The sequence below is a fragment of the Gallinula chloropus genome, assembly GCF_964237585.1.
Source record: "Gallinula chloropus genome assembly, chromosome: Z".
NCBI lineage: Eukaryota > Metazoa > Chordata > Aves > Gruiformes > Rallidae > Gallinula > Gallinula chloropus.
This window is the reverse complement of record NC_140089.1, coordinates 14,185,926-14,213,655: the sequence shown is the minus strand read 5'-3', so window position 1 is coordinate 14,213,655 and position 27,730 is coordinate 14,185,926. Positions and strand designations below refer to the sequence as shown.

Below are 27,730 nucleotides of genomic sequence, written 5' to 3'. Positions count from 1 at the left end.
TCTTCATGCACTGCCCTCACCAGGTGGGCTGTCACTCAACACCAAGCTGGCAGGAGGATCTAAAGCTCCCCTTTAAACTCCCTGCTCCAGGCAAGGACTGCCTTTTCTACTCTAGTCTCATCCGCATGTGGTGAAGGGGGTAAAGGGCCTCACCCAAGATGGTCCATGCCTTGGATCCAAATCCCCCCACCACTCTTTAAGCTGTGACGGAGAGGTAGAACAGCAGCAATATGCATCAAGCATGAAACCCTGGGTAGTTGCTCACCCTGGTGGTTGTTCCCGGTCGTCCCCTTGCTACCCCATACCACTAGAGGAGAGAACCCAAGAGGAAAAGTATAGCAGATAGTGGCTAGAAAGCCCAGTGCCAAGGTGACATTAAGGCCACAGCTTGATTAGGTGTTGACTGTAGTAGCAGAGTGAGTTTTATTTATTGTGCCCTGGTGGGGAATTTACTGGTCTCAGTGTACTGTGTTGTGTTTATAACTGTGTCTCATGATTAAAAGGTTTAACTCCATGTAGCCAGGATTTTCTTGTTCTTTAGTTTGGGACAACTGTGTCTCGAGTATTAGATCAGCCACACGCAGCTAGAGGTGGCTTTGCTTTTAGCATGTTATTACTTCATTTTACTTTATCTGTCTTATTTGTTTACAATACAGCTTTTCTTTTCCTACACAGATGTGTCCTAGAAGTTTAGTTAACATGGGCAATTTGCAGCTCAGTTTGTTTTACATTCCTGTTGAGATATGCTGAATGGATGAGGTAAATCTCAGGGCACTGCACATCTGGCTTACCCAGGCAATGAAACACACTAAGTGGAAACTTCAGGAAATTAAAATATAAACTTCCCTGCCCCTTTTCCTGCAGGGGCAGGAGAGGGGATGGGTCTGCCTGCTTGCATATGCCATTACGGTATGTTAACACTTTCAGTACTCAGATATGTTCTATTTCCCTCCTGCTTGAGCCTTTCCAGGCAGATAGTGGCATCATGGGTAAATGTGATGCCTTGGCATCTGCATGTTCGTGACCTGGGAGGTCAAAACCTTCCTGTAAGATATACACTGACATCCGAGAAAGCTGATCATCTGGAAGTCCCCTGTTTGAACTTTTGTCAGCAAACTGTCTCTTCTCTTGTCCTTCATTCCCTTGGGACTGCAAAGACTACTTTCAAAGGAGATCCCAGGTTTTAGATTAGTATGCCTTAAAAGCACAACTTCTCCACAATCCCTTATGTGTGCAGAGTGTCTTGTGCCCGTCTGTTCAAAACCAGAGAAGCCGATGAACCTCATACTGTTCCTCCAGGATTACTCAAGTGCTGTCATGCTTTAAATTGAAGAAGTCCAGCTATGTAGCTTTTTGCATAGTCATGTGCATTGCATACGTTAAGCCCTGGTTTGGCATGTCATGAATTAGACAAATGCACTTATTGCATGTTAGTAAGGTTTTTGGGTGGGTTTTTTTTTTATTTAATCATCTCTTGTTTCAGATTCCATATGAAAAGCTTGGGGAGGATATTACGAAATCAGAAGGAAGCTCACACTCTAAGCCCATGTGAAAACAAAACCACCAAAAAGAAAAGTTATATCCACCATATTTTAAATTTCTGAATTAAAAAAAAAAATACATGTTGTGCCAGGCATAGCTGGTCTTTCTCCATGTGACCAATAGTAGAGCAAAAAATATTACATATGGGCAGCAGCCATCTGAAAGAAAAAAATTTAGATTGACAAGTACATAAAATCTATTCAGAAAAGTCCACTCTATCCTGGAATCCCAACCTCCTCTGTAATTCAGACTGTAAGACTGCACCAAGATATTCCTGCAGAGAGAAGAAAAAAAAACCCTGTGCATTCACATAATTAATGCAGATGTTGGCAACCTTTTTTAAGGGGCACTAATTCATCCGTATGACTTCCTCTCTCCCTCAAGGTTCTTATACTTGACCTGTGTTATTACCACACAGTCTTTAACCAGAGAATTAAATCCAGATGGCTTGTAGCCAGGTCTCCCTTTGTTAAGTATCATTTTTCCTATGCAACAGAGAGATACTACATGAGAATTTTGTAAAATTCTTGAATAATTAAGGCTGAAAGGTTTCTAACGTAAAAGTTGATGTATCCTAAAGGAACAATAAAAGTTTTATAGGCATTGTGCTGAGAAATACTGTTTACTCTAGCTTTTTATTATCCTGGGTCTGCAAATGTTTCTTCTCAATGTTTAGGTTAGAGGTAAAATAATTCTAAAAAGACCATTTTTCTCTAATATAAATCTAAATGACATGTGGTGCATTTGGCATATAGGTGGAAAGTTTTGTGTGTTGTTTTATTGAAAATAGCTTAATTGTGTTGACAAATGGAGGAAAACAAAAGGAAACAGAAATACCTTTGTTTAATTCTAAGGAAATCTTTATCCAGTACTATTTTAACTCAAGTCCAATTACTAATTCTGTTTCCCAATTCTGTACAGTTTTGGCTTCAACATGAAGGTTAGGTAAGCTGTAGCATTTCCCACAGAATGGCTGGAACTGTCCAAAACACAGGGTTTTGTTTGCATGTTTTAATGGGAAGAAATTCTCGTCTCTTTAGTATTGTTGATCTGTTCCTTGGTTGGGCTTATTACCCAGTTTCTCCTTTTGTAAAAATTCAAGTTCATTCGGTAGAGTTTCACAGTGATAAAAGCAGGGTGCCAGAGCCAGCAAGAGATTTACTTATTTTTTTTTACATGAGTTTATTGGTTTGGGTTTTTCTATTATTACTCTTTTTACATCCTCATCATCAAGGCATGCTAAACAAGGAACCAGTATGTTATTCAGAGGTGTTTCTTTTTTAGAGTCTTGCCGTTTGGGAATTGCACCTTGAGCAATTGATTATTGTGGTGGTTTGACCCTGGCTGGAGGCCAGACAGACACAGCTCTTCACCCTGGCAATTCACACTGTTAGAGCATATTGATGATCTTAATTTAGGGTATTCTTCCCAGGTTATAAGGCAGGACAACAATGAATGCCCCTGATGGAGACATAAATTAGTCAAAACCTGCTGGGTAATGTAATCCACTTTTCCTCCTCTTTGAGGACTTCTTTTAACACCACTACAGCCAAACCAAAGTTTTATGCACTGATAAAGTAAATGAAGTGTCCTGTAAAAGACTTAATGTTTCTTAATTACGAATTGCATGCCCTTCTCTCTAAGTGAGTTTTTCAGCAGGTCTGCCTTTCCAGAAGCTTGTTTGCCATGCAGTTTGCAGCTATGTCAGAAACCATGCTAGCTAGCAGAGCAGATGGAAGCATTTCTGGTTGCTTCTAATCTGGTTACTGTTACTAGACTCCTCAGAGCAATTGTTTGCCAGTTGTGGAATGTCTGAATGGTCTGAAAATACAAATTTGTTCTGAAGCGTGTTCCCTTCCTGCCTCCCTCCACGCTCTCTGTGAATGTCATGTCCGCGGAAGCAATCATATGTTTTCAGTTCTGATGTAATTTTTTTTTCCCTTCTCTCTTTTTTTTATTTTCCCCTCTTCTTTCAGTCGACAGCCATGAGTGAACCACAGTGCTACTACAATGAAACCATTGCCTTCTTTTATAACCGAAGTGGAAAATATCTAGCCACTGAATGGAACACTGTCAGCAAACTTGTAATGGGACTGGGGATTACCGTCTGCATCTTCATAATGCTGGCTAACCTCTTGGTTATGGTGGCTATTTACGTCAACCGCCGATTCCACTTTCCTATTTATTACCTAATGGCCAACCTAGCCGCTGCGGACTTTTTTGCAGGGCTGGCCTACTTTTACTTAATGTTCAACACAGGACCCAACACTAGAAGATTGACTGTAAGCACCTGGCTTCTCCGTCAGGGTCTCATTGACACTAGCCTGACAGCCTCTGTAGCCAATTTGTTGGCCATCGCTATTGAGCGGCACATTACAGTTTTCCGAATGCAGCTACATACTCGGATGAGCAACCGGCGAGTGGTGGTCGTAATTGTTGTTATCTGGACTATGGCCATTGTCATGGGTGCCATACCAAGTGTTGGATGGAACTGTATTTGTGATATCACTCACTGCTCCAATATGGCACCGCTCTATAGTGACTCCTACCTGGTCTTCTGGGCTATTTTCAACCTGGTCACTTTTGTGGTCATGGTGGTCCTATACGCTCATATCTTTGGGTATGTCCGCCAAAGGACTATGAGAATGTCCAGACACAGTTCTGGACCCCGCAGAAATCGGGACACCATGATGAGCCTCCTGAAGACTGTGGTCATTGTGCTTGGTAAGTGCTTAATTTGCTGTCCCTGTTTTCCCCTCTCTGTTTCTTATCAGGCCATTTCAGTAATGCATAACCAGCTTCTGCAAGGTCAGCAGCATTTGGAAGACACTAGAAGAGGTGGGGGTACTGTGCTGGTACTATTAAGCTTACTTATGGAAGTGGGTATCAAAGGCTTGTTCACCCAGCTGTGTAACAAGAGAATTATGAAAATCTAGGACCTTAAGATGTAAGCTGGTGGGGTTTTGCAGCAATGAACATTAAAGCCTGTTGTGACAGCCCATGCTGTGCATTATTTGCCCTTGCAAATAATCGTCCCCTGAAGATGCCAAATGGCTGCAACCTTAATTTACTACAGGGAAGGTTCAATCTTCCCCTGAAGTACCTTTTGTCTCCCTTTTTTCAACTGAAAAGGTGTTACATGTATTCAGGCAATACTCTTTGTGTGTGGAGAACAATGAGGGACTATAGGGTTCTTGATGAAAAGATTTTACATGTTAAGCAGAACTGCTGTGCAGTTTGCTGTGTCCATAATGTTTGGCATATCTGACTACCAATTTTAGGAGGTACCTATGCTTCAGGGTTTGGAAAATGGAAACATGACACAAATATTATGACACATAGGTTCCTGTCTTTTTGTGAATAGTTCTACTAGGGTTTTGTCTAGGGGTCTTAGTTTCCTTATGCAGAAGCACAACCTGAATACTGGTTACCTTTCCTTGGTGATGTTCTTTGCAGTTTGTTCAACTCTTTGTTGCAGCAGATGCAAGTGAGCTGCAGGCAAGTAAGGTGGCACTTGTTTCTTTTCCCCAGTTTGTGTTCTCATCCATGAGATACTCCAGTGTGGTACACAGGTATCTTGGGATCCTAGTACCATGTTGCATCATGAAGTTGCCCTAGTAGTCCATAAATGCAACTATAGATAGTCTCTAAAGCAAAAACCTTAGCCTCCATTCCTGCTTTGACATCCTAATTTCTTTGGCTTTCCACTGCAACTTGTTCTTTCTAGCAGTCACTGTCATCACAAACATAGCAGAATAGTTGCAAAGATTTGATTCACAGAATCAGAGAAGGTTAGGGGTTGGAAGGGACCTCTCAAGATCATCTAGTCCCCTTCTCTGCTAAAGCAGTAACACCTATAGCAGATTACACAGAATCATATCCAGGCAGGTTTTGACTGTCTCCAAAGAAGGAGGAGACTCCCCAGCCTCTCTGGGCAGCCTGTCCCAATGCTCTGTCACCCACACAATGAGAAGTTCTTCCTCATGTTGAGGTGGAACGTCCCATTTTCTGGTTTGTGCCCACTGCCCCTTGTCATGCCACTGGGTACCACTGAGCAGAGTCTGGTCCCATCCTCTTGACACCCACCCTTTAAGTACTTATAAGCATTGATGAGATCCTCTCTGTCTTCTCCAGGCTGAACAGCCCCAGGTCTCTCAGACTTTCCTCACACAAGAGATGCTTCAGTCCCTCTATTGTCACAGTCCTCCACTGGACTCTCTCCAGTAGTTCCCTGTCTTTCTTGAACTGGGAAGCCCAGAACTGGACGCACTGCTCCAGATGTCATCTCACCAAGGCAGAGTAGAAGGGGAGAAGAACCTCCCTTGACCATCTGGTCACACTCTTCTGAATGCCTCCCAGGTACCGTTGCCTTTCTTGGCTGTGAGGGCACACTGCTGGCTCATGGATAACTTCTTGTCCACCAGGTCTTCCAAGTCCTTCTCTGCAGAGCTGCTTCCCAGCAGGTCATCCCCTAACCTAGACTGGTACCTGGGGTTATTCCTCCATCGGGGCATGACCCTATTCTTGCCCATGGTTGAACTTCATTTGTTCCTTCCATTTCAACCAATTCTCTAGTACGTCCAGATCTTTCTGATTGTTAATCACTGTGTCAACTTATGTGTTAGTTTAAGAATGTGTTCCTCTCTGACCTAGTGATTAGCTTTGTAAACAGAATATGTATTGTGGAGTTGACTAACCTGTTCACCCATTGGTGAGTCATATTCATCTTTCCCTCTTCAGGGAAAAAGTGCGTTAGAAGGAGGCTATAGTGATGAGTAAAACCTTTCCTGACTGCATGGTGGTTTGGAAATCTGTTCTCCTTACCTTCATGAACCTCTTAGCAGAAGGCAAGATGAAGTAAAGAACACATAGAAAATTCAGGTTTTGCAATCTTCTTTTTAGGAAACAGGTCCTTGTCTCACCTTGTGAAGGATTGTTGTTCATACAACAGTGGAGTGTTTCCTCTGAGGGGAAGGACTGGCTCAAACTTTTAAAAAATTTAAAAAAAAAAAAGTGCCTATACCAGTGCAATGCCGACTTGTAGGAAAAAATAAATACGAACTGAATGTGTAGCATATGTCAGTTAATCCCAAACATTTAGGGGACTAGATGTACACATGTAGCTGGAAGGGTAGGTAGTGACTGCACCCTCCTCTGCCTATGAGTAAAGGTCACAGGAGAGATGTACAGGCCACCTAGTGTGACCTTAACAGTAGATGTCAACAAAGAACATGAAGTAGCTTCCCCACCACCACCCCTCAACTCAATAAGTACGTATTTTTTCCAGTTATTGTTCTGGAAACAGTGGAAAAACTGGAGGTTAAGTAGCATCAGCATTTAGCTGCTGATGCAGTTCAATAGTATTTCCAATTCATCACTGGGGCTATTTGGAGTAAGATTTTTCAGGATTGGAGGTAGCACATGTTGAAGTTTTCTTCAAAATTCCAACGGAAGCTTATTTCTCATTACTGGTGCAGTTAAATTCATTCAGTGTTACGTGCACACTCTGCTTTAGCATCCCTTGTAATCTGCATAAAATGCCATTTACAGGGAAAGATAATGTACTATTTTATTCAATCTGAAGATAACAAAGGCAATCCCAGACTGTGACAGTCTTTCCTGTATTTGGATCTCCCGCTTCTGTACTATTTTGAAAAGGGTTTGTTGTTGTTTTGGTTTCTTCAAAGCAGTGTGGTTTCTTGGGTTGGAGGAGGTCAGTCACAGGGCCACAGCAACGCTTTCACCTCCTTACCGCCTGTGAGACGCAGTTACAAGATAGAGATGGCTGGGGAACAGCTGTGGGTTTGTTGTTTTGGTGGTGAGATTTTTTTTAATAAATTAAAATAGCCTGAAGCCAAGAGTCAGGCCTGGGGACAACTGTAGAGACTCGTGGGACATAAAATGTTTGTGCATCAGAGTGTTAAACTGACTTGCTAGATGAAACATGAGAAGGTTCATTAGCCCAGTTTAAAATTTTCACAAGATTTAAGTGTCATAGTTCCCAAGTGCCTTCTTGTACAGCTAGGCAGTGCACAGTGCCTTGAGTTTCTCTGCTCCTGTTTTGGGAAAAGCAGAAAAGGTGGGTGTTGTAGAGTGCCTGGAGCAACTTGCTGAATGTTTATCTCATGCTGTCAGGTGTCTTCTACGTCAATGAACCTCAGTAACACAGACCCTCTGCCTTTCGTAACTGTGCAGGTCAGGGTAATGCATTGCTGTTTGAGGCAGTACACCAACTTTTTGGAGGTGGAGAGAGGAAAGGAAGAGTCTCAGTTTATTCTTAAGATCCCTTTCCCTCCTTTCCTGCCCCACAGCTGAGTGGAAAAGGGAGCTGATGTGCGTCAGCCTGCTTACCCAGCAGGAGGCAATTCATTTTGGAGGAGAAAGAGGGAGGGTGCCTTGGGAACCAAGGGAAAACGGAGCTAGGAGTCTGAGTAAACCTGTAAGCATTGGCAGAGGGAGGCAAACCAGTCCTCATCTTAGTATCTTTGTTAAAGTGGTGCTCAGCTGTGAGTAAACCCCCTGTGATTTGGGCAGCAATGAGCTGTTCATTTGACTTTTAAACTTCCATAAACGGGTCCTCCTGAAGTCATCCTGCTGGCTGTACTCCCAGGCAAAACCTCGCCACTGCGAGCAGATCGTATTTTCCCCTGTCCCCATACACGCTACGTTTCAGGGGCAGGAGGGGGAGGGAATTGACACAAGAGCTTCTTGTTTGTTAGCTGCCTAACACCGCCTGCCCTCCTCGCGCCTTGCTGCCTTGCTGCCTTGCTCCAGGAGGAGAAGAGCCACCCCAAGGGGAGTGCAGTCCTCCCGGCGTCGATGCTGTCAGCATGTGCGGGGTGGACGCCAGCCGCCTCTGACAAGAGGGTGATTGTGTGGGGAGGGCTACGGCCGCTTGACGCGATGGCTGGAGCGGTCGGGATCTGGCACACTGCGTCATCCCACAGAGCGGGTGGGATGCTGGATCCTAGGAACAAGTCAAAAGCAGAGAACAGATTTTTTTTCTTCTTCTTTTCATCCCCTTTTGTTTGGTTTTTTCCTTGAGTAAAATATTTTAAACAGAAGGAAGTGATTTCATAGCTGAGCCCTCTTTTTTTTTTCTTTTTTTTTCCCCTTCTTCTAACAAGGCTGCTTTTGAAATCTTTCAAAAGTAACAAGGAACATAAAGCTCTTTCTCTAGAGCATGCTTCTCCTTTGCGCCAGGGCTACTATCTGAGTACTTCACACAGCTATAAAATAGGGTCTGGTTTGGCCTGCAGCTGAATGACATTTTGCCTTTCACCATCACCATGTACTGTGTTTCAATGAGCCATCGAGGGAACAGGCAAAAACCTGGTGCATACAAGGGCTGGAAGCTGAAATCCTCTCTTCCAGGCTCTGTTTCCTTCTATTTCTTTTTTTTTTTTACATCTTCCATTTGAGAACAAAGCTAAACTGTTTTTGTAGTGGAGGTCATAGTTAGACTCTGAATGCATTTCGCTGAGCTAAATGCAGGTTCGGCCCCAGAATGGATGACAATATCTAACTACTGTTTTAAGAAACAGTGAAAGTACCAAAAATGGATTTTGGAGATCAGGGCTGGAAAAACTAGCTCCGGTCTGCATTTCCATGGCTTGGAATAAGTCATGAAAGACTAGGGTCTTTTAGAGGTTCTTAGGTGCATTTATAGATAACTAGCAGCTTAGATCATTACTGCTGGAAAATTAGCTAGTATATTCCTCCCCCTAAATGCTGATTAAACACCCATCCTTACTTTGTCAGTGGTCGTTTCTGCAATGTAGATAACTCTTCTCTGTATCTCCATGCATGTGTCTGGGCGTTGTTGTCTCAATGGACTGAGATCATGATACTGACATTTCATAACTTAATTTTAAATAACAGTAATAGCAACAGCCCATCTTCTGTGTATTTTATCAATCCTGACAATTAGCCTTTTGCACTAGGTGAGTTCTCAATGGTGTTTGGCTAAAATTTGTTTAATAGGCCTGTTGAGCCAAGCATCACAGCTAGCCCTCGGGAGGTAAGGAGAGCAAGCAATACATTCATGATTGCTTACCCTTTGTGTTCCTGGGAACTAAACAGGCACTTTCCTGCCTGTAAGCCCATCCACTTTGGAGGAATGTGGTTTATTCTGCAAGATTTGGAAACCAGTGTGGGCACAGACAAAAAAGCAAAGGTTCTTCTTGTGGAAAAGGTTTTGAATTGGAGGTGTCTCACTCTCTTTGAAGATAGTCTCTTACTTATTATAATGAAGTAATAAATGCAAGGAAAGCATCTGGAAGCTCAGTATAAACATTTGGAAGGGTGGAAGTGCTCAGCAACAGCTTTTTTTTTTTTTCCTGCCATCTCTTTCTGCCATGGTTATGAATTGCATGAAAGACTTATTTTTGTACTTTCATAGCTTTTCTGTCACAGCTAAGTACCAAGTGGGGATGAAAAGCAGCAAATAACTACAGTACTGCACATGAGTGTCAGCATATCCTCTAAGTACACAGTTAAAATGAAATGCATTATTGATAACGTTAACCTTTAAGGGTGATTGATTGATATGCAGCATTTCATTCCAAGATCAAAACCATAAAGTCCTATGGAGGCAATTTTTTAAAAAGATGTTTTTAATATCTACGCTCGTCTCTTCTGACATACAGTCTGCATCTTTTCCCACTTCCTCCTTTCATGGAGTAAGAGCACTTGATTTTCCGTAGAAAGTAAAAAGATTGGGAAATAGTGTTACAAACTGAGTGACAGCACCCTGTGTTTTACCAGAGGCATGTCTTTGTTTCCAAACTCCTTATGCAGTGTCAGGCGGTTAAGTGGAATAGCCTGTCTTCATCAGCCCCCAAAACCTAAGGGCTTAGGCTTTATTAACTATATTTCACCAGTTACCAAGTAAGTGAAACTCAGCCAAGATGTTCTTGTCTAGACAGAGCTTGGTTATGGCATCATGAACTTCAGCAGACCTTCCCTGCCCAGGGAAAGTTATTACAGTGGTCCAAAGCAAATATCACCCTTGGTCACACATTGCAAATGGTAAGAGGATCTTTTGGAGAGGCCAGGGTTTCTACTAGCTCTGTGACTGGAAGCTGGCAGATTCATCTATTCATCTAATCCCTGAGGAGTCCCACTGGCCTGGAGAGGTGAGCCCTCCAGAGGCATTTTCCCTGAAATGACTGAAAATGAGGATGTCATTTTAGTTTGGAGGTGTACTTCCACTCAGTAGTTGTGGCCCCATTTGGAGGTGAGCAGCATCCAGTTGTGGGGTTTTTTTCCTAGACGTTCTAACATTTTTCTTGGAGGGCTAGGCTGGGCAGTGAGATCACAGTGGCATTCAGGTGAAGGCAGCACATTTCTCAGCCTCTTCTCTGGAAGTTGGGGTGTGTGAAGTCATAAATACCAGGTTACCCCATGACAAGCAAGGAGGGCTCACCAACCCAGCCTGACCTCTGCGTCATAGTAATGTCACTTGTTTATTGATGTAGTCCTGAAGGGAAAAACAGGGCAATAAACTCTGGAACTGGCGCTGGCAATACAAATCTGAGCATCAATGACTTTCTGTTCTAGCACACAGGGTGCAGTTATGTGCAGTCCCAGCGTTTTTAGATAAGTACATTCTCAAAGTGCACAGACGGTAAATTTAACCCACAGTTGAGTAAACTGGGAAATCGTGGCTGATGACCATGGTCAAAATTCATCACTTCTCATTAGAGTTTATGGCATAAATTTTTATTAGCATTGTGTGGAGAGAAAAGGTTATCGTAAGTGCTTTAAGAGCTTCAGTGTGATGGCAATACTTTTAAGCTGTATCATCAGATGTTTCCATCAAGTAGTGAAATCTTTAGTTAAAATTGTCCTGTAAGATTTTTTTTTTAATGCACATATATCACATCTTCCCCCAGTCAGTTTCTGATCGATTGAATTTCTGTTTTCTTAGTGGAACACCCTAGAAGTCATTGTGATATTTTCCCCCAAGGAAGCTTCCCAGGACCAAACACTACACTTTGGGTGGGTGTGGCTTCCAGGGCTTGCTCTTCTTACTGTCACTAATAATTAGGTACTACTTTCTTTTTTTCCCTTTATGCATCTTAATGGCATTTTGGTATTAACTTAAAACCTGTACTTTCAGCTTACAGGCAGGTGAAGTGGAATGGAAACCTTCATGTTATTGCTCATATCTGTTAGAAGATTTCTTCATGAAATCGTTCAGTATCAATGACAAAAAAACAGAATTTTTGTTACACCTGTTATCCATAACAAAAGGCCTAGTATTTTTACATTCATCCATGTAAATGTCTGTATTCTTATTTTCTTGTTAAATACAGGTTAATTACTATATTAGACAGATCTTGCTGTGTTTTATAAAAGGAAGACAAATTTTCACAAAGAACTATTAAAATTAGTTACATTTCATCAGCAAAATGGGTTTCTGCTTTCAGTTAAAATAATAAAGGTAGGAAAACTTGCTAAGGATCTAAGTTGTAATCTGTATGCAATTATGCAGTGATTGGAGTGTGTCTTAAATTTAAGGCCCTTTGGGCTTGCACAGAATTTTTATTTTGCTGCTAATAAAAGCAATGCTATGTATGCTCTCTGACACTTAGTCTGTCTTGCTAAATCTCCCTCACTCATCGTTTTAATTGTCATTTATAGTCCTGCAAATGGATTCCAGTTGATATTTTTGAGTTTTGCCTAGTAGCCCCAAACCAAATCTCTTGACAGCGCTGGTTGGCTGGTGAGCATAGAGAAAGGAAAAAGAATAAAGAGGCACAGCAACTGGAAATTACACTGTGGTCAGTTTGTGTGATTAAGCTAATTCTTTTTTTTTTCAAAACAAGCCTGTGCAAGCTTTCCTTGCTGACACAGAATTATTGGTGCCTTGGATCCAGGTGCCTCTTTTTCTGAACCCAGAGCCTGGTCAGATGTGTTGGGAGTCTCATCCTAAACGTTTCGCTTATTCCTTCACTAACTCTCTCAATTCAATTTATTGCATCCCCAGCTAAAGCTGAGATACATCCTTGGTAACTGTCTTTTCTCTGAAGTATTCCAGGTATCCCTATGTAATTGCTTCACGCTCAGGAAACCGTTTTGAATTTTCCCCCTCTTTCCACCTTCACTTAAGAATAAGAATTATTTATTTCATTTGGGATCCTTTGAAACTGTGTTTTAAGGAACTTCCATCATTTCCCAAGGCAGGAATGTGGTTTTATTTTGCTTTATTTTTGAAGGGGGAAAATCTCTCTAGTAAATGTATTCTTTTATATACAATGCAAATGAGGCCTTGTTTAATAAAAACCCTTCCCCTCAATTCAGTATAATTTATAACCTTTTCAGGGAAGAAATAAATTTAAAAGGCAAAGGAAAGCTCTCTGTGCTCTTCCAAGAATGGCCAGAGAAGGATTAACTTTGAGTAGTTCTTGGTTTGTACTTATGTTCAGCTTTTGATTTAAAAAAATATTTTAAAAAAATTATAATACCTTGCAAAGGTTATCTTTTGTTTCCAAAAGTCTTCTAAACATTAATTGCAATGGCAAAAGTAGGTATTTTCTCACAAGGCCAAGGGAATTTATTTTTATTTTTCTTTATGAATAATAGGATTTGGAAATCGTATGCTTGCCCCCAAGCAATAGGTTCCATCCTTTTCTGTTGGATCCAGGTAAAATAACAAACTGCTGGCAAGGAAGTGAAATTCATGTAGTAAAAAATCTGTGCTAAACAAAAGCAACTTAGTACCGTATCTTTCTCTGCTGTCAGACTCCCCTTATCAGTGCTGCATCCACAGGTACGCAGCAACCTGGATTGCTCTGTGATGGTGGAGATGGGGATGTGTCATGGGACACTTGCTTTTCTCCAGAGGTCTTGCTAAACTTTGAGAAAAGCTGAAAGCCCAGGATAGGAATTGTTACCAATAAAAAAATCTGAAAATCTCCGTGTGCAAGAAGAATTAAATCAATTATCAGGCCAGGACTTACTGATCTCACACTTTCTGAGATGAAATTTTTGGAACAGAAGATGGGAATCCACCCTTTAGAAGATGTGGTAGTAGAGCTTTTACAAGGTGGGTGCTTGCAAGAAAACCTTCTTGTGCTCCAGAAAGCACACAGTTGTGTCAGGAGTTCAGTTCTAAATGTTTTGCTTAATTACTTCACTGATTCCCTGAGTTAAATTTCTTGCATCCTCAGCTAAAACTGGTAAATCCTCAGTAACTGTTAAAGCAAAGTGTTTGCAGCCTAGAATATCTGTGACAATACCAATCTCCATCGCCGCTGGCTTGTGTTTTCATCTTTGGCTGAACATTTGAGCTTTTATTTCAAACTTACAGCTAGACCTCAGCTTGAGAAACTATGTGAATAAAAATGCCAGCTGTTAACTTGTCGTGTTGCAAAACTGCATTCAATGAGGCTCTGAACAATCATTTGTTTCCACCAGTGGAAAACACTGAGAACAAGAGGCTGTTTTGTGGGAATGGAGGAGTGATGCTCCTTCTTGTGCATTGCTTCATTGCACATGAGCAGCGTGAGTATTCCAGGTTGTCTGTTTTTCTGGGGTAATGAGAGAAAACAGAAGTTCTAAACCTGGATTTATTTTTGCCTTTATGGATTCAATGAAACTATGGGTCTTAACATCAAAACACAAAGTTCTTGCTGGTGGGAAAGTTTACTGAGATATCTGAGGTACAGAAGCTGATCCCTGGGGTGGGAAATGGTTGGCAATGAGTGACAGCCTTCAGACAACAGCCTTTGTGCTTCCCTCCTAGTCTCAGCATGAAAAGCGTGTTCAAAGAAAAGCTTTATTTTGTGCATTTTTTTAAAAACAATTGTATTCTGAATCTGAATGTGAAAGAAAAGTGTTATTCTGAGCTTTTCTGGTTCTGGCTTTATTAGCAGAACAACTTCCTGTTTTCCTGTTTTGTACAGCTGGGGATGCTGTTGCTGAGCTCACATGTGGACTGCATTTTTTTCTTTCTCCTTTGAAAGGTTTTTTCCTTTTTCCCCCCTCCCTTGTTTCCTTTTTCCCCTTCCCCTTTTTTTCCTTTTTCCCCTTCCCCTTTTTTTTCCTTTTTCCCCTTCCCCTTTTTTTCCTTTTTCCCCTTCCCCTTTTTTTTCCTTTTTCCCCTTCCCCTTTTTTTCCTTTTTCCCCTTCCCCTTTTTTTTCCTTTTTCCCCTTCCCCTTTTTTTCCTTTTTCCCCTTCCCCTTTTTTTTCCTTTTTCCCCTTCCCCTTTTTTTTCCTTTTCCCCTTCCCCTTTTTTTTCCTTTTTCCCCTTCCCCTTTTTTTTCCTTTTTCCCCTTCCCCTTTTTTTTCCTTTTTCCCCTTCCCCTTTTTTTTCCTTTTTCCCCTTCCCCTTTTTTTTCCTTTTTCCCCTTCCCCTTTTTTCTTTTGTCTTCCTTCCACTTTCCCTTTTGTTTTCCCTTCCCATTTTAATTTTTTTTCTTTTTCATTTTTTTCAAGCCCTTCCATAAGTACATTTCTGTTACACACTTCCACATTTGATGCCCTTTAAATCTGACATGAACAACAGCAACAGAAAATCGTCTTCATCTCTACAGCTCTCATTCAGGAAACCTTCATGCCACCCTGCCACTTTTTGCTCAGCCTAAAAAAGTCTCTAAAGTTCATTTTCCTTGTATCCCTGTAGAAAAATGCCAATATGACATTCAAGTGTGATTCTTGAGTATGTGGCAGTGGGTCCACTGTCAGACACATCCTTTCCCATCAGTGTCTGGACAGCCCATAGAAGGACTCTGAAGTTTTATGGAAGGTCATGAGACTTTGGAAGCCATGACATCATTTGTTAGGTCTGAATGGTTTTGAGGGTTGTTTTTTTTCTGAGTTCAAGTGCTGTCTAATCTGTCTCTGCTGCTTAATAAAGTACTGGAGCAAGGAGGTCTACTATAAGTGAAAATACTTGCTTTTCAGGCATACCGGCAAGCAGGAGGTCTTCGAAGGGCAAGGGATGAGCGCTTTGAAGTTTATGGTCAGGATGACCTTAAGTTCTGCAACTGGAGAAGTGAGAATTTAGTAGTCTGTAAAACTGTCACAGACATACCTGCCACCGAGCTGGCCATCTGGTGCTGTGGGCTGACATTAGGAGAGCAGTCTGGTGTGTGGCAGTAAGCTGAAATGGTAATTGATGTTAGTGCTAAAAGCCTGTGGGGTTGTAATTAAAAAAAAATTAAAGTTCAGGTAAGTTTGAGAGGAGTAAGAGAAAGCATTTCTGTTGCATTTCTTTGCGTTGGAGCTATCTGCCTTGGTCTTACTTCATTAAAACAGAACTTGGTATCTGAGTTCAAATTTGCTAATATAATCATAGATATGCAAGGACAGTTAAAAAATTTTTGAAGTATCTTTTTTGATGAAAGAAATCAATGTCTCCTGAAGGTGAGGGAGGGAATTAAGCTGTTATGAGCAGGAAAAGCTGCCAAACTCCTGCACTTATCTTCTTTTCATGGAACTCACTTCCTCTGACCCTGGACTCAGAACCTTCCTTGTTTTCCTACAAGCAATTTTGGGAGCTGTTTCCCATCTTCCGATATTGATGTAACCTCAGAAGGAATTTCTGCTGACATACGGGGCTGATAAGTCTCATCTCTGTGTTTGAAGTTGCTTTTAAGTGCCCAGTTTTTATATAGCAAGTACGAGGAGTAATGAAAAGATTAATTTTCCAAGCAGAAGCTGTGTATATAAAGTGAAAGAAAAAAAGCTGTGTAAGTCTATTGTGTATTTGTAGAATGGTTTCCACTTTCTTCCCTGAAACAAATTAAAATGGGGAACTGTAGTTCATAAAAGGGAAACTGAAGGAAATGTTTAAAAATATATTGAATGGTTTTAGATATATAACAGGATTTCCTTGATGATGTGTTGTATTATTTTCAAGTTGGTTACAGATCACAGAATCAGCAGGTTGGAAAAGGCCTTTGAGATCATCAAGTCTAACCATTCCAGTCCTATGATAAACCATATCCCTAAGTACCTTATCTACCCATCTTGTAAACACATCCAGGGTCGGTGACTCAACCCCCTCCCTGGGCAGCCTGTTCCAGGCCCTGACAAATCTTCTGGTGAATTTTTTCCTAACATCTAATCTGACCCTGCCCTGGCACAGCTTCATGCCATTTTCCCTGTTCCTATCTCCTGTTATTTGGCTGAAGAGACCATTGCCCACCTCTCTACAACCTCCCTTTAGGTAGTTGTAGGTGGTGATAAGGTTTTCCCTCAGCCTCCTCTTCTCCAGCCTAAACGTCCCCAGCTCCCTCAGCCGTTCCTCATATGATTTGATATGTTGCCTCCTTTAGTTTTCAAAATTAACTTATATAATGACATATTTTCTATTATAACTGTGTAAGAGAAAAAAGGTGCAGTGGAAACAGTGCTTACTCTTCCCAACTTGGAGCATTTATATTAACACCCCAAAAGAGGCTGGGACACCATGTCAGGGTTCAGGCATTTCAAAACTTTAACATATCAGCAATACACTGGGTTTTTATTTATCTCTTCTACTTCAGTTGAGTGATGAGTAAAGAGTGAATCGTAATATTAAAATTTCAATCATGTTGTGGCTATTAATCAGCAACCAGTCCTATAAGGTCTAATTTTGAAACAGGCAGGTTAAAATTATTAGCGTGTTGTCCTGGTTTTCAGCTGAAATAATTTCCACTGAAAACTGGGAGAGGACACAGCCAAGGACAAGTGGCCCAAACTAGCCAAAGCGGTATTCCGTATGATATGACATCATGCTCAGTATATAAAGAGGGCTGGCTGGGAAGGAGATGTCACTGTTCCAGGATGGACTCCTGGAGCCAGTAAGTTGCATTGCATATCACACGCTTTATATATTCTGTTCGAAGTCCTGCTGCTGTTCTTTCCCTCTCCCTGTGCTGTCCCAGGAAACTATCCTTGTCCCAACACATGTGTTTTACCCTTTTTTTCCCTTTCTCCTCCCATATTCCATTGCAGAGGAAAGGAGGCATCGTGCTGAGACGTCTGGGGCTGAACCGCAACACGTAGCCATGAGTTCGGTTGTATACTTTCAGCAATGAGGTGTCTACCTTCAGCTTACGACCATTTAACTGGGAAATATGTTTTATTACATAGCAAGAAACTGTCAGCTTTAAGAGTTGTATGAAGTAGCCCTTTTGTCTCAGTTGGCAAAGGGGCAACAAGGAGTCACTTAAGTCCCAGCTATGAAAAGCATCGTGGATATGGAAAGGCACTGGCTGAAGGAGTAAAGTTATGTCTTCTCTTAAAATAGAAATGGGTAATAATGCCTGTCTGCTCATACCATGCCATAGGAGGCAGGGTAGGAATGCTGCGTGAGCGTTTCTAAGCCCTGCTTGTACAGGTCAAAAGAGAAATTTGTGTTAGAAAAATTTGTTTGTCCTGAGCTGACAGACCTGCAAAGCACATCTGCTCATGCTTCATGTCCAAGGTCGTGTCAGCAGGGCACACCATGGTGTTCTAGTTCTTCCTCTGGAGGTGGTAAATAGTGAAATGGAGTTCAGTGCTGACCAGGAGATCCATTGCCCTTGTCATGTGTGTCAGGACTGTGTGGTAGACAAAGTATACAAAGGCTGGGACTGCCCTTCACAGAATCACAAGGTTGGAAAAGACCTTTAAGATCATCAAGTCCAACCATTCCCATCCTATGCTAAACCATATCCCTAAGTACTTCCTCTACCCTTTTTTTAAACACATACAGAGATGGTGACTCAACGCCCTCCCTGGGCAGCCTGTTCCAAGCCCTGACAACTCTTTCAGGAAAAAATTTTTTCCTAATGTCTAATCTGACCCTGCTCTGACACAGCTTTGTGCCATTTCTCCTTCACCTATCACCTGTCATCTGGCTGAAAAGACCATCACCCACCTCTCTACAACCTCCCTTCCACCCTATGAAAAGAGTGTATTTTTAGTTTACAGTGGGTGTTTCCTAAATTAATGTCAGTGTGGAGAGAAGCTTGTCTCTTCAGTTTCTGAATCAAAAGCTTCTGCTCTGTCTGGGTTTTGTACTGGTATTACCCAGTCTTGTCTCCCCAGCAGCTTTCTCTTCTACATGCTGCTGCACACAAAGGCAAGTGCAGTGCATTTCTTGGGATTCTCATTTGAGCTGGCTTTCCAAACACATAGTAACAGTTTGCAACTTTAAATTTTTGCCCTTCTTGCTCCCTGGAGGCATGGCAGAGTGGGTCTCAGGACGACACATACTAATCTTCTGCCTTAAGGAGAGAGGTATGTAGTATCTTGTGGGCCTGCTGACATCCTCAGTCTTATCCTCCCTCTGGGTCTATGGAAAATTCTTTTCTCCTTTTTTTTTAATACCTGTGAAAGCGATGGAGGGACTGTGGTCTATATTTTATATAGTTCAGAGTTACAGCTCCATTTTTGTACTTACTGCTTCACTTCAAGCAGATATGTAGTGATTTTATATCATTTCAGAACAGCAAAAGGCTTACTTTGTCTTCTGCTGCAGGCTCTTAGGCATGTGCCACAGTAAAAGGCACAGTCTCCGTTTGGCAACTGCACTAGCCACAAATGAGACTTTGAAGTTACCTCAGATGCAGGTGTGAGTGTTGAAAACAGAAAGGTTTACATTGAGATGCATGTACTTTATGTGGCCATGGAAGATACCTTTTGAAGAAGGTCTTCAACCAGACTTGCCAGAAATCACCTGGAATGCATGTTGTGCTGCTAGAAGCCATGCAGATGCCAGTGGGTTACTGAAAGGGTTTCCCGTGTTAATGTGCAGGATGGACGCAATGGGGTCTTTAACATTTAGTTTTAAAGGCAAAAAAAATTAAAATCTATAGGGTTGACAGTAACAGGAAGGAAAGACTTATGTTCATGTAAGATGAGTAGGTAAATTGTTTGGACTTTTTCCAGAGGTTGACATTGAAGCATATGGTTGCAAAGTGTTTACTTTTTACCCTTGTATACTGGTTCATACTAAGTGGTGTTTAGGAAATTAAAGTTCATTTCCGAAGAAAATACACTAAAATTCTTGTTCTTCAGTCAACAAATCAATAATTCATATTACAGAAAAGGAGATAACTCTCACTGTTAGATGAGAAGGAAGAACTGCGGTACCTTAGTCACTAAAGATGATACATTGTGAAATACAGAAGAATTTGGCATTTATGATAATGCTTGGCAGAGTTTCTGTAAGTTGTATGAGTGCTCTGTAAAGATCTATGAATTTATTTCAATGATATCTTTTGTAGTATACAGCAATGGAATTTATTCATTGGTCCTCAAAGAGATGATAATTTTAATTACTATTTCAATATACAAAGTTTTATATAACATAGCTAAATGAGAAATTCAGCAAACTGGCTTTTTGCTTTCTCTGCTTTTGTACTAATTCCAGAATATAGGGCGATCTGCAGGATTTCTCTCTGAAGACATGAAGATGTGAGAGGTTCTTGTTTTTTTCTCAGGCGCACTGTGGGCTTAATGAGATCTCTGTTGAAAAAGCCTGTCAGCCCAGATGAGGAGAGAAGATGCAGATTCCCTACTAGAGCTGTTAATCCAGCAACTGGACTTGGTCCCTCCTCCCTAGTTTTTGGCAGGGGTTCCTGCCTGTGCCATTCCCATCCCCAGGCAAGGGCTCGCCCCTGTCCCACAGGGACAGGAGGTACAAAGAACAGCCACCTGCAGAAAAACCCTTCTCCTGCTTAGCACACCAACATCACTCTGTGTCCCTGTCATGTCTTTGTGCATCTCGTAGCCTGTTTCCCAGGAGGCCCTTGTTTTGGGTAGGAGCAGTGCTATGGCACATAGGTGTAGGGGTGCTATGCACCACGGAGTCATTGCTTGCTGCTTGCCTGCTGCCTGATGCTCCTCAGTCTTGTGCACAGGCTTCACCTGCCACTCACATTTTGGATTTACTATCTTTCAACAAGGAGAGACTGGTATCACAGTGGCTTATAGCTTAACTTCCTTCCTATTGCTTTCACAGCAAAAGGAAAATAGGTGAGGAGTATGCATATTGGTTAAAAGGCTAGATGGCCTCTGTAGACTACTTGGGGGATCAAAAATGGTCCTTTCCCTGAGGACAACCAGCTCCTAATTTTTGGCTGTTTAGCCAGTCTTCTGCATGAAGTGAGTTGTGCTGGTTTCTATACTTGCAGCAGAAAAGCTTGGCTCGGTTCAGTCTAGAGTGAGCATGGGTTAATTTAAATAAACAAACAAAGCAAACTAATTAACTGAAAATAATTTATGTAGCATTCTTCAAAGATGAACACTGCAGCTTTCAGTCTATTCATCCATCAAATACCCAACTGCAGCATTCACTGCGTGCTGCTGCATGGTGGTGTTAAAGAGCAGAAGGCTTTCAGATACGCAGCACTGTTCTTGCCCCACCACGTAAGCGTAAGAGGTGTGCATAAAGCCCTGTGCACTCAAGATATGTGACCTTTTAAGCACATTCCAGAGAACACAGTAGTGATTGATGCTGTTTCCCATGAGATTTTTTTTTCCCTTTCTTTAAATTTTTTTAATTCTTCGCACACACTCCCTCTCTGCTCCCTGTGTTCCTGTCTCCCCACTCCCTTTCTTCTATTTATAGCTTTCATAGAATCATAGAATCGTAGGGGTTGGAAGGGAAAGGGGTTGGACACGAAAGAACCATTTGTTGCATTTTCACCCTGCCAGTACCATGTTTTTCCATTGTACATTAAAAATAGATTTATTTAAACTCCAGGAGTAGATCTAATCAAACTGTTTATTGTTGATAACGTGCATTGACGACTTCACCTGTTACGTCTCTTTTATGGAAATGGATGTTACTTTTACAAGCAAACCTGATTTAATGAACAGGGAGCTCTTAATTCACTACGCTTTTGCCTTTTTTTTAACTTTTTTAATGTTTTAGGGTTGGGTTTTTTTTGTTTTGTTTTGCTCAAAATGACTGCTTCATATCTTGAAGCCTACATGTTGTTTGTATTCAGAAGAAATTTTGAATTCCCTAGAAAATCTGAGTTGCTAAAAAAAGCAATAAATAAATAAATAACACTAATTTTGGATATCACAGAGTCGTAGGGGTTGGAAGGGACCTCAAAACATCATCAAGTTCAACCCCCTGCCAAAGCAGGTTCCATAGGATAGGTCGCATAGGTCGGCATCCAGACAGGTCTTGAACATCTCTCGAGATGAAGACGCCACAATCCCCCTGGGCAGCCTGTCCCAGCGCTCTGTCACCCTCACTGTGAAAAAGTTCTTCCACAGATCGGTGAGGAACTTCCTGTACTCCAACTTGAGGCCATCACCCCTTGTCCTGTCCCCATAAACCATTGAAAAGAGGCTGCCCATTTTCCCCTGTGTCCCACACTTTGGATATTTATAAACATTGATCAGATCCCCTCTTAGTCTTCTTTTCTCAAGGCTGAACAGCCCCAGCTCACTCAGCCTTTCTTCATAGGGGAGATGCTCCAGGCCCTTAATCATCTTTGTAGCCCTTCTCTGGACTCTCTCAAGGAAATACCCGTCTTTTTTATACCAAGGAGCCCAGAACTGGACACAATACTCCAGGTGGGGCCTGACCAGGGCAGAGTAGAGGGGGAGGATCACCTCCTTTGACCTGCTGGCTACACTCCTCCTGATGCACCCCAGGATCCCATTGGCTCTCTTAGCCACCAGGGCACATTGCTATGGACCTTAATTTCTTTTCCCTTGGAAGTTTCAGAAAACAGCAGAATTAACTACTAACCATCAGTTCTTCTTGTCAATTTGTCTCTCTGACTGAAGGAGGGAGCTGCCTCCATGGGTGGAAGACCGAGTGCCTTGCCTACAGAGCTGAGTTAGGCAGCCATTTGCTTGGTGTCTTCCCTGTCCGAGCTGGACCAGATATGGGGCGTGCAATAAAGCATGATGCCCTTGGCCACTGGCTGCCACAGGTCGTTTGGGTGTTGCCACTGAGATTTTAGGGGGTTTCTTGCCTCAAGTAGCTCCCTGTGGGTTCAGTGGAGTCCACAGATGCAGAGCATAGCTGGGGCAGGTCCTCCTGCATGGCAGTGGTTAGGGGTGCAGAGGATAATACTTTATTTTTCCCAGGGTCACCAAAATTTTTCTTTCTCTAGGAAGACTGTAATCCCTCTGCAGAGCTATGGGAAACTCAGTCCTGAAAAAATGCTCTTTCTTTAATTTATTTTGTCTTAATCTTGTTTCCACATACTTCCAGGTCCTAAGCTCAGGACCTGGTTGAGAAACAACTGAAAAACTAGATTGTGCAGAGACAACAGCTGATCAAGGCATGATCCAGAAATAACTTGTGCCTGTTTTGAGTATTGCCTTTTGGGAGGGATGTTCAACCACAGATTTAACAGTTTCCAGGATACAGTCTATATCAAATCATAGAATCACCTGGGTTGGAAGAGACCCTTTAGATCATCAAGTTCAACCACAGCCTAGCCCTGCCTAGTCCACCTCTAGATCTTGTCCTCAAGAACTTCATCTGCACACCTTTTAAATACCTCCAGGGATGGTGACTTCCCCACCTCCCTGGGCAGCCTGTTTCAGTACCTGACAACCTTTTCAATAAAGAAATTCTTCCTGATCTCTAACCTAACTCTCCCCTGGTGCAATTTTAAGCCATTCTCTCTCATCTTTTGTTATGTGAGAAAAGAGACCAACCCAACATCTCTGCAACCACTTTGCACATAGTTGACAGTGTCTCAAATTTCTGTCATCTCCTCCTCCATTTAGAGTGGAGGAAGCTGCATCCAGAGCTGCCTGAAGCACAAGTGCTGCATTTGACTCTGTTAACACCAAAATTTCACTGCAAATGTTGGTGAAAGCAGGGACTTGAATGAAATTTTAAAACCTGGCCTTGACCTTAAACAATGCTGATGACATGTATTAAAACAGTGACTGTAATCTACTAATAAGATTCGTACCTTATGCAATTCACTCTGAAACAATATGCTGTTCTCCCTGAAGTTTTCAGAGTGGTCTCCTGCATCCATTGGCTGACTATCTGGAGTTACCATGTCTCATACAGTAAAAGGATTGTTGCAAAGCATCAGTTGTGTGATGTCTCCATTGCATATTGCACTGTTCAGTGCAGACCTCCCAATATACCCCTCAAATTACTAAAGAAAAAACTGGCCAGAGGTTTTATTAGGGAAGGTTTGATGTCCTTCTTTCTATTTTGAATTTAAGCTCACTGTTCCTTTTTGCTGCTGTTGCTTTCAAGCAGGAAAGAGAAATACCTGCTGGATGCAGGAATTTCATTGAAAGCAGAAAACGCAACAACAAAATAAGTCAGCGCATGCAGAAGGCTTCTGGTACTGTTTTAAAGAGTTAATTTTTATGTTGCTCAGAAAGTAGCCTTTCTACAGTGCATAGAAAAGGCATTAGTATTCTGATATAATTGTCTGTAAAGCCGCACTTACGCAATTTTTGCAGGCAACATTTTGCAATGGAGTGTTACAGTGGAGTGCTTCTGAGTGTGCTGAAATCTGTGATAATAAGAGATGGATGTCACCACATCTTGAAAGCATCTTCTCCACTTCCATGACATGGACTGACCATGTTCCAAAAAAACCAAAAAAAAATCCCAAAGGAAAAAAAACAAGGCCACGTGCTTGGGAGCTTGGAAGTACATTTCTTTGTTTAAACACCTCAATCTTTCATGTCCCAGGAAAATAAAATGTAAAGACAGACACATTGCCAACATTTTAAAGAGCTGTTAGAGAAGAGTTGCTAGGGTAGCAATATGTTTGGCAACTTCCTGAAGCAGCATGAGACGTATCAGTAAAAGAAACATCTGGAAGTATTTAAGTATTTGGTATGTATGAATTACTCTTTAATTTAGATGGAGAGGACTTGTGTTAGATTATTTTCACCATTTGAGATTGAAGAGCATATGTGGGTATTGCAGTTTGTGCACATAGTGTGAGGGCACCCTCTTTTGTGGCAGTTTCAGCTCTGGCTCCAGGACTTGTTTAGCAATCATGAGCACTCATAAGCCAATCAATGCACTGTTGTCCTGCACGGGATGCACTGGCAAGGCACTGATTCCACTTGTGTCCTGCTCCTGCAAAGCATTTCTCAAATTCTTGAGGAAAATAAACCAAAACAAACATTGGCGTAGATGGTGGATCTGGACTGCGAGGACAAGCCCTCAAATTCTGGTCATACCAGTTGCCTCTGAACCCCAACGGGTAGCTGGGATAGAGAGTTTGGGTTGGAACCTGCGACTGCCTTCATGGAGTGAGGTTTTTGGCTCACCAGCCGTGCCATGATGCCAGTCAGTGTTACAGAGAGTGGGCCATGACTGTCCCTGAGGGACTGCTATGCACTGCTTGGCCCTCTTCTCTGAGGAAGCAAAAAGTGGACACTGTGCTGGCTCCTTCTCCTGGTCCCTTCTGGGCATCTTCCATCAAAGACTCCCAGAGTACCATCAGTTCTATGGGCATGAAGGCACAACTGTGTTTTTAAGTTCACCACTCCTCAAAACAAAAAGAAAAAACACACAAACAACAACAAAAACCCAAAAATAAACCAACAAAAAAGAGCTAACATGTCCCTGAAGCCAGACCAGACAAACATAATGACACAGTGGCATTAAGTAATTTCTATCCCAGTGATAACAACATGCTTTTGAAAAGCCACACGGTGCTACATGAGCCAGAGATTGACATCTGCACTGTTCCTTAATCCATACTCCTTTCCTTCTCCCTGCTTAGTGTGTTGTAGATTGCTTTTAGTATGAATGTTTCCAGGAAATTACCTAAGAATTGTGGCAAGGAGAAGGGTTTTGTCAGCAAGTTTGTGCTACTGGTTATTCCGCACAGGAAGGAGACAGCTCATGCTCTTGTGATGCCAGTTTAATGGGACAACTTTCTGCACTGTCACGAAATTCAGAAAGTGCAGTTAGGGGGAAGGGTGGAGAGGTGGCAGGTCACGTATAGCCCTCTTCTGCTGTAAACAACTTCTGGGGCTGTCTCTCTTCATCTGTTTTGTATGTCTCCATAGAACATTTGAGTAAGCTTTAAATTGCCTCTGTAAACACTGACACGCATCTGTTGTAGTGATGTGCAACACTCTCGGCAGGCACTGGTGTACTTCCTTTGCCTATCCCTGTCCTCACTGTACTGTGTGTGGTCATCTCAGTGCTTGTCCCAAAGCCTCCTGGCAGTGTGTACTGTGTTCTGTGAGGCAACCCGTTTCCTCACTTTTTGATGTGTTTGCTCTTACCTGTGCCCTGTGCCATCCAGTACAGATGACTGAATTTTCCATTCAAAACGTTTGCACTGCTGCAGTGTTCAAGCTCAGCAGCAGTGTTTGACAGCCACGAGTGAACCCTGGGAGATCTCTGCATTCAGCCCTCATCAGCCCTGAATGCCTGTCGAAAGCAACCATGGTGATTACAGGTGTTATCCTGTGATACAGAACAAGGACGAGAAGATAAGGAATATCCAGGCTGCTTATTAGTTACAGGCACCTCTTTTTCTGTTGTCTTTGTTTTGGTTTTTATGGAGAATAATGTTGAGAGGAGCGGCTCAGGGAACTGGGGTTATTTAGTCTGGACACTCACATTGATGGACATTTTCTTAATATCCACCCTAAATCTCCCCTTTTCTTTAAAACTGTTACTCCACATTCTATTGCTCTATCCCCTCGGGAACAGTTCTTCCCCACTTTCTTAGAGGCACCTTTCAGGTATTGGAAGGCTGCTATAAGGTCCCCCCAGAGCCTTCTCTTTTTCAGGTTTGATGATTCCATGGCTTGCCCATTCAAGACAAGCATCTGGAGAAATGAACTTTTCCTACAGCACTGTAATAGCCTCTCTGTCTTGCTGCTTTCGTCCCTGATTTTGCTAGACTGGCTTTGTTATGGCTGCTGCTCTGAGGTCTGCAGAAAAATGATGGGAAGCCAGCAAGTGTTACCAGGAGCATTAAGTGAAGTCCAGCAAATGCTAATCTCTCAGTTTCTATGAGTTTCTATTAGAGCTTCTCCTTTATGCACCTACCCTACCTGCTAATGCTGTCTTGGAGCATACCACAATGTTGCCTCAATATTTCTTTCCATGTTAAAACATAGAAATCTAATCTAAAAAGAGATTAGGTCAGCTCTGATTGGCTTCCTTCAGTGTGCTGCTGAATGGTTAGGGAGTTTCGGCTCTTTTTTGAAGAAGAAAAAAAGCTGTGTATTTATTTCTTTTGAAGGAGCAGTTATTTCTTGTAAGCAATTTTGTTGCTAAGTTGAAAGATTTTGCAAACAATTTCCTTACAATGTACTACTAATTGCTCTTTTTTGCCACCCACCCCCCTTTTTTTTACCCCCAGAATTCCTAACAGAGGGCCTAACAGGTCTCAGATTATTTTATGTAGCTTCTCATTTGCTTTAGGTTCAAGCCTACAAACACTAAAACACAACTATGGATTCATGCATCAATATGTCTCTCCCATAATGATCTGATTTAATCTTCTGTGAGCGGTGCTGAGTTACAACATCTGAATGAATCTGCAGGCACCGCTCTGGGTGTGTGGTGGAAAAGGTGTACTTGGTGTAGGTGCTTTTAATTAGCTGGCATTGCAACAAAATATATTTCCTGAGTTCCTAAGTTCCACCTCCTGGACAGATGTTATTACCATTGACCAATGCCTGTCTTCTTGGTGCTGTATGTTTTCTGTATGTGGAGTGATCTAGCAGCTGGCAGCAGGCATTTGAAGACAGGTCTCTTTTAATCATCATTACCCTGTTTCACCCTTCCTGCTAGTCTGTCAGTTTGTTTCCTCCTCTTCCCTGCAGCTGAGCTGCAGACCTGTGCAGCTGCTGAAGGTGATCCAGCCAGACATTGCCTTCATGGCTTGGTAGCAGTCCTGGTCTTTCAGTTACTCTTTCATCAAGGAACAACATCAGACACTATGTTAGTTCGGTTTTCTATTTCATAACCAGTATCCAGGATCACAGCCCTGTACTGTTTAAAGCAGAAGGATGCAGTACAGCAGATGACCTAGATGTCCTAAGACCTTCTCTTGAGGACTGATAACCCTGCAGAAACTTCTTGTGGTTTCCCACAGAAAAGCTATGGAGGAGCCTTTTGTCTTTCTTTAGAGGCCTGTTTTCGATGGAGCTGCATGATTTGCAGCTGTGTGCTTCAGAAGTTGGGAGAGTTACAATGGATTTGATGCCTATCTCCCAGCTTACATGCTGAGCAGACATCCCCAACCCTTCATGTAGAACTTCTTCCCAGGG

General features: G+C 42.2%; 1 protein-coding gene across 1 annotated transcript in view; it reads left to right on the top strand.

Moving 5' to 3' along the window:
* LPAR1 (lysophosphatidic acid receptor 1) overlaps window positions 1-27,730 on the top strand; it is a gene marked incomplete at both ends in the record, with an annotated part of 51,335 nt that overhangs the window by 8,426 nt on the left and 15,179 nt on the right. The window contains one exon of the mRNA XM_084278020.1: window positions 3,519-4,266. Within this exon, the coding sequence (XP_084134146.1) occupies window positions 3,519-4,266 (748 nt within the window). The remainder of the gene's footprint in view (window positions 1-3,518; window positions 4,267-27,730) is intronic.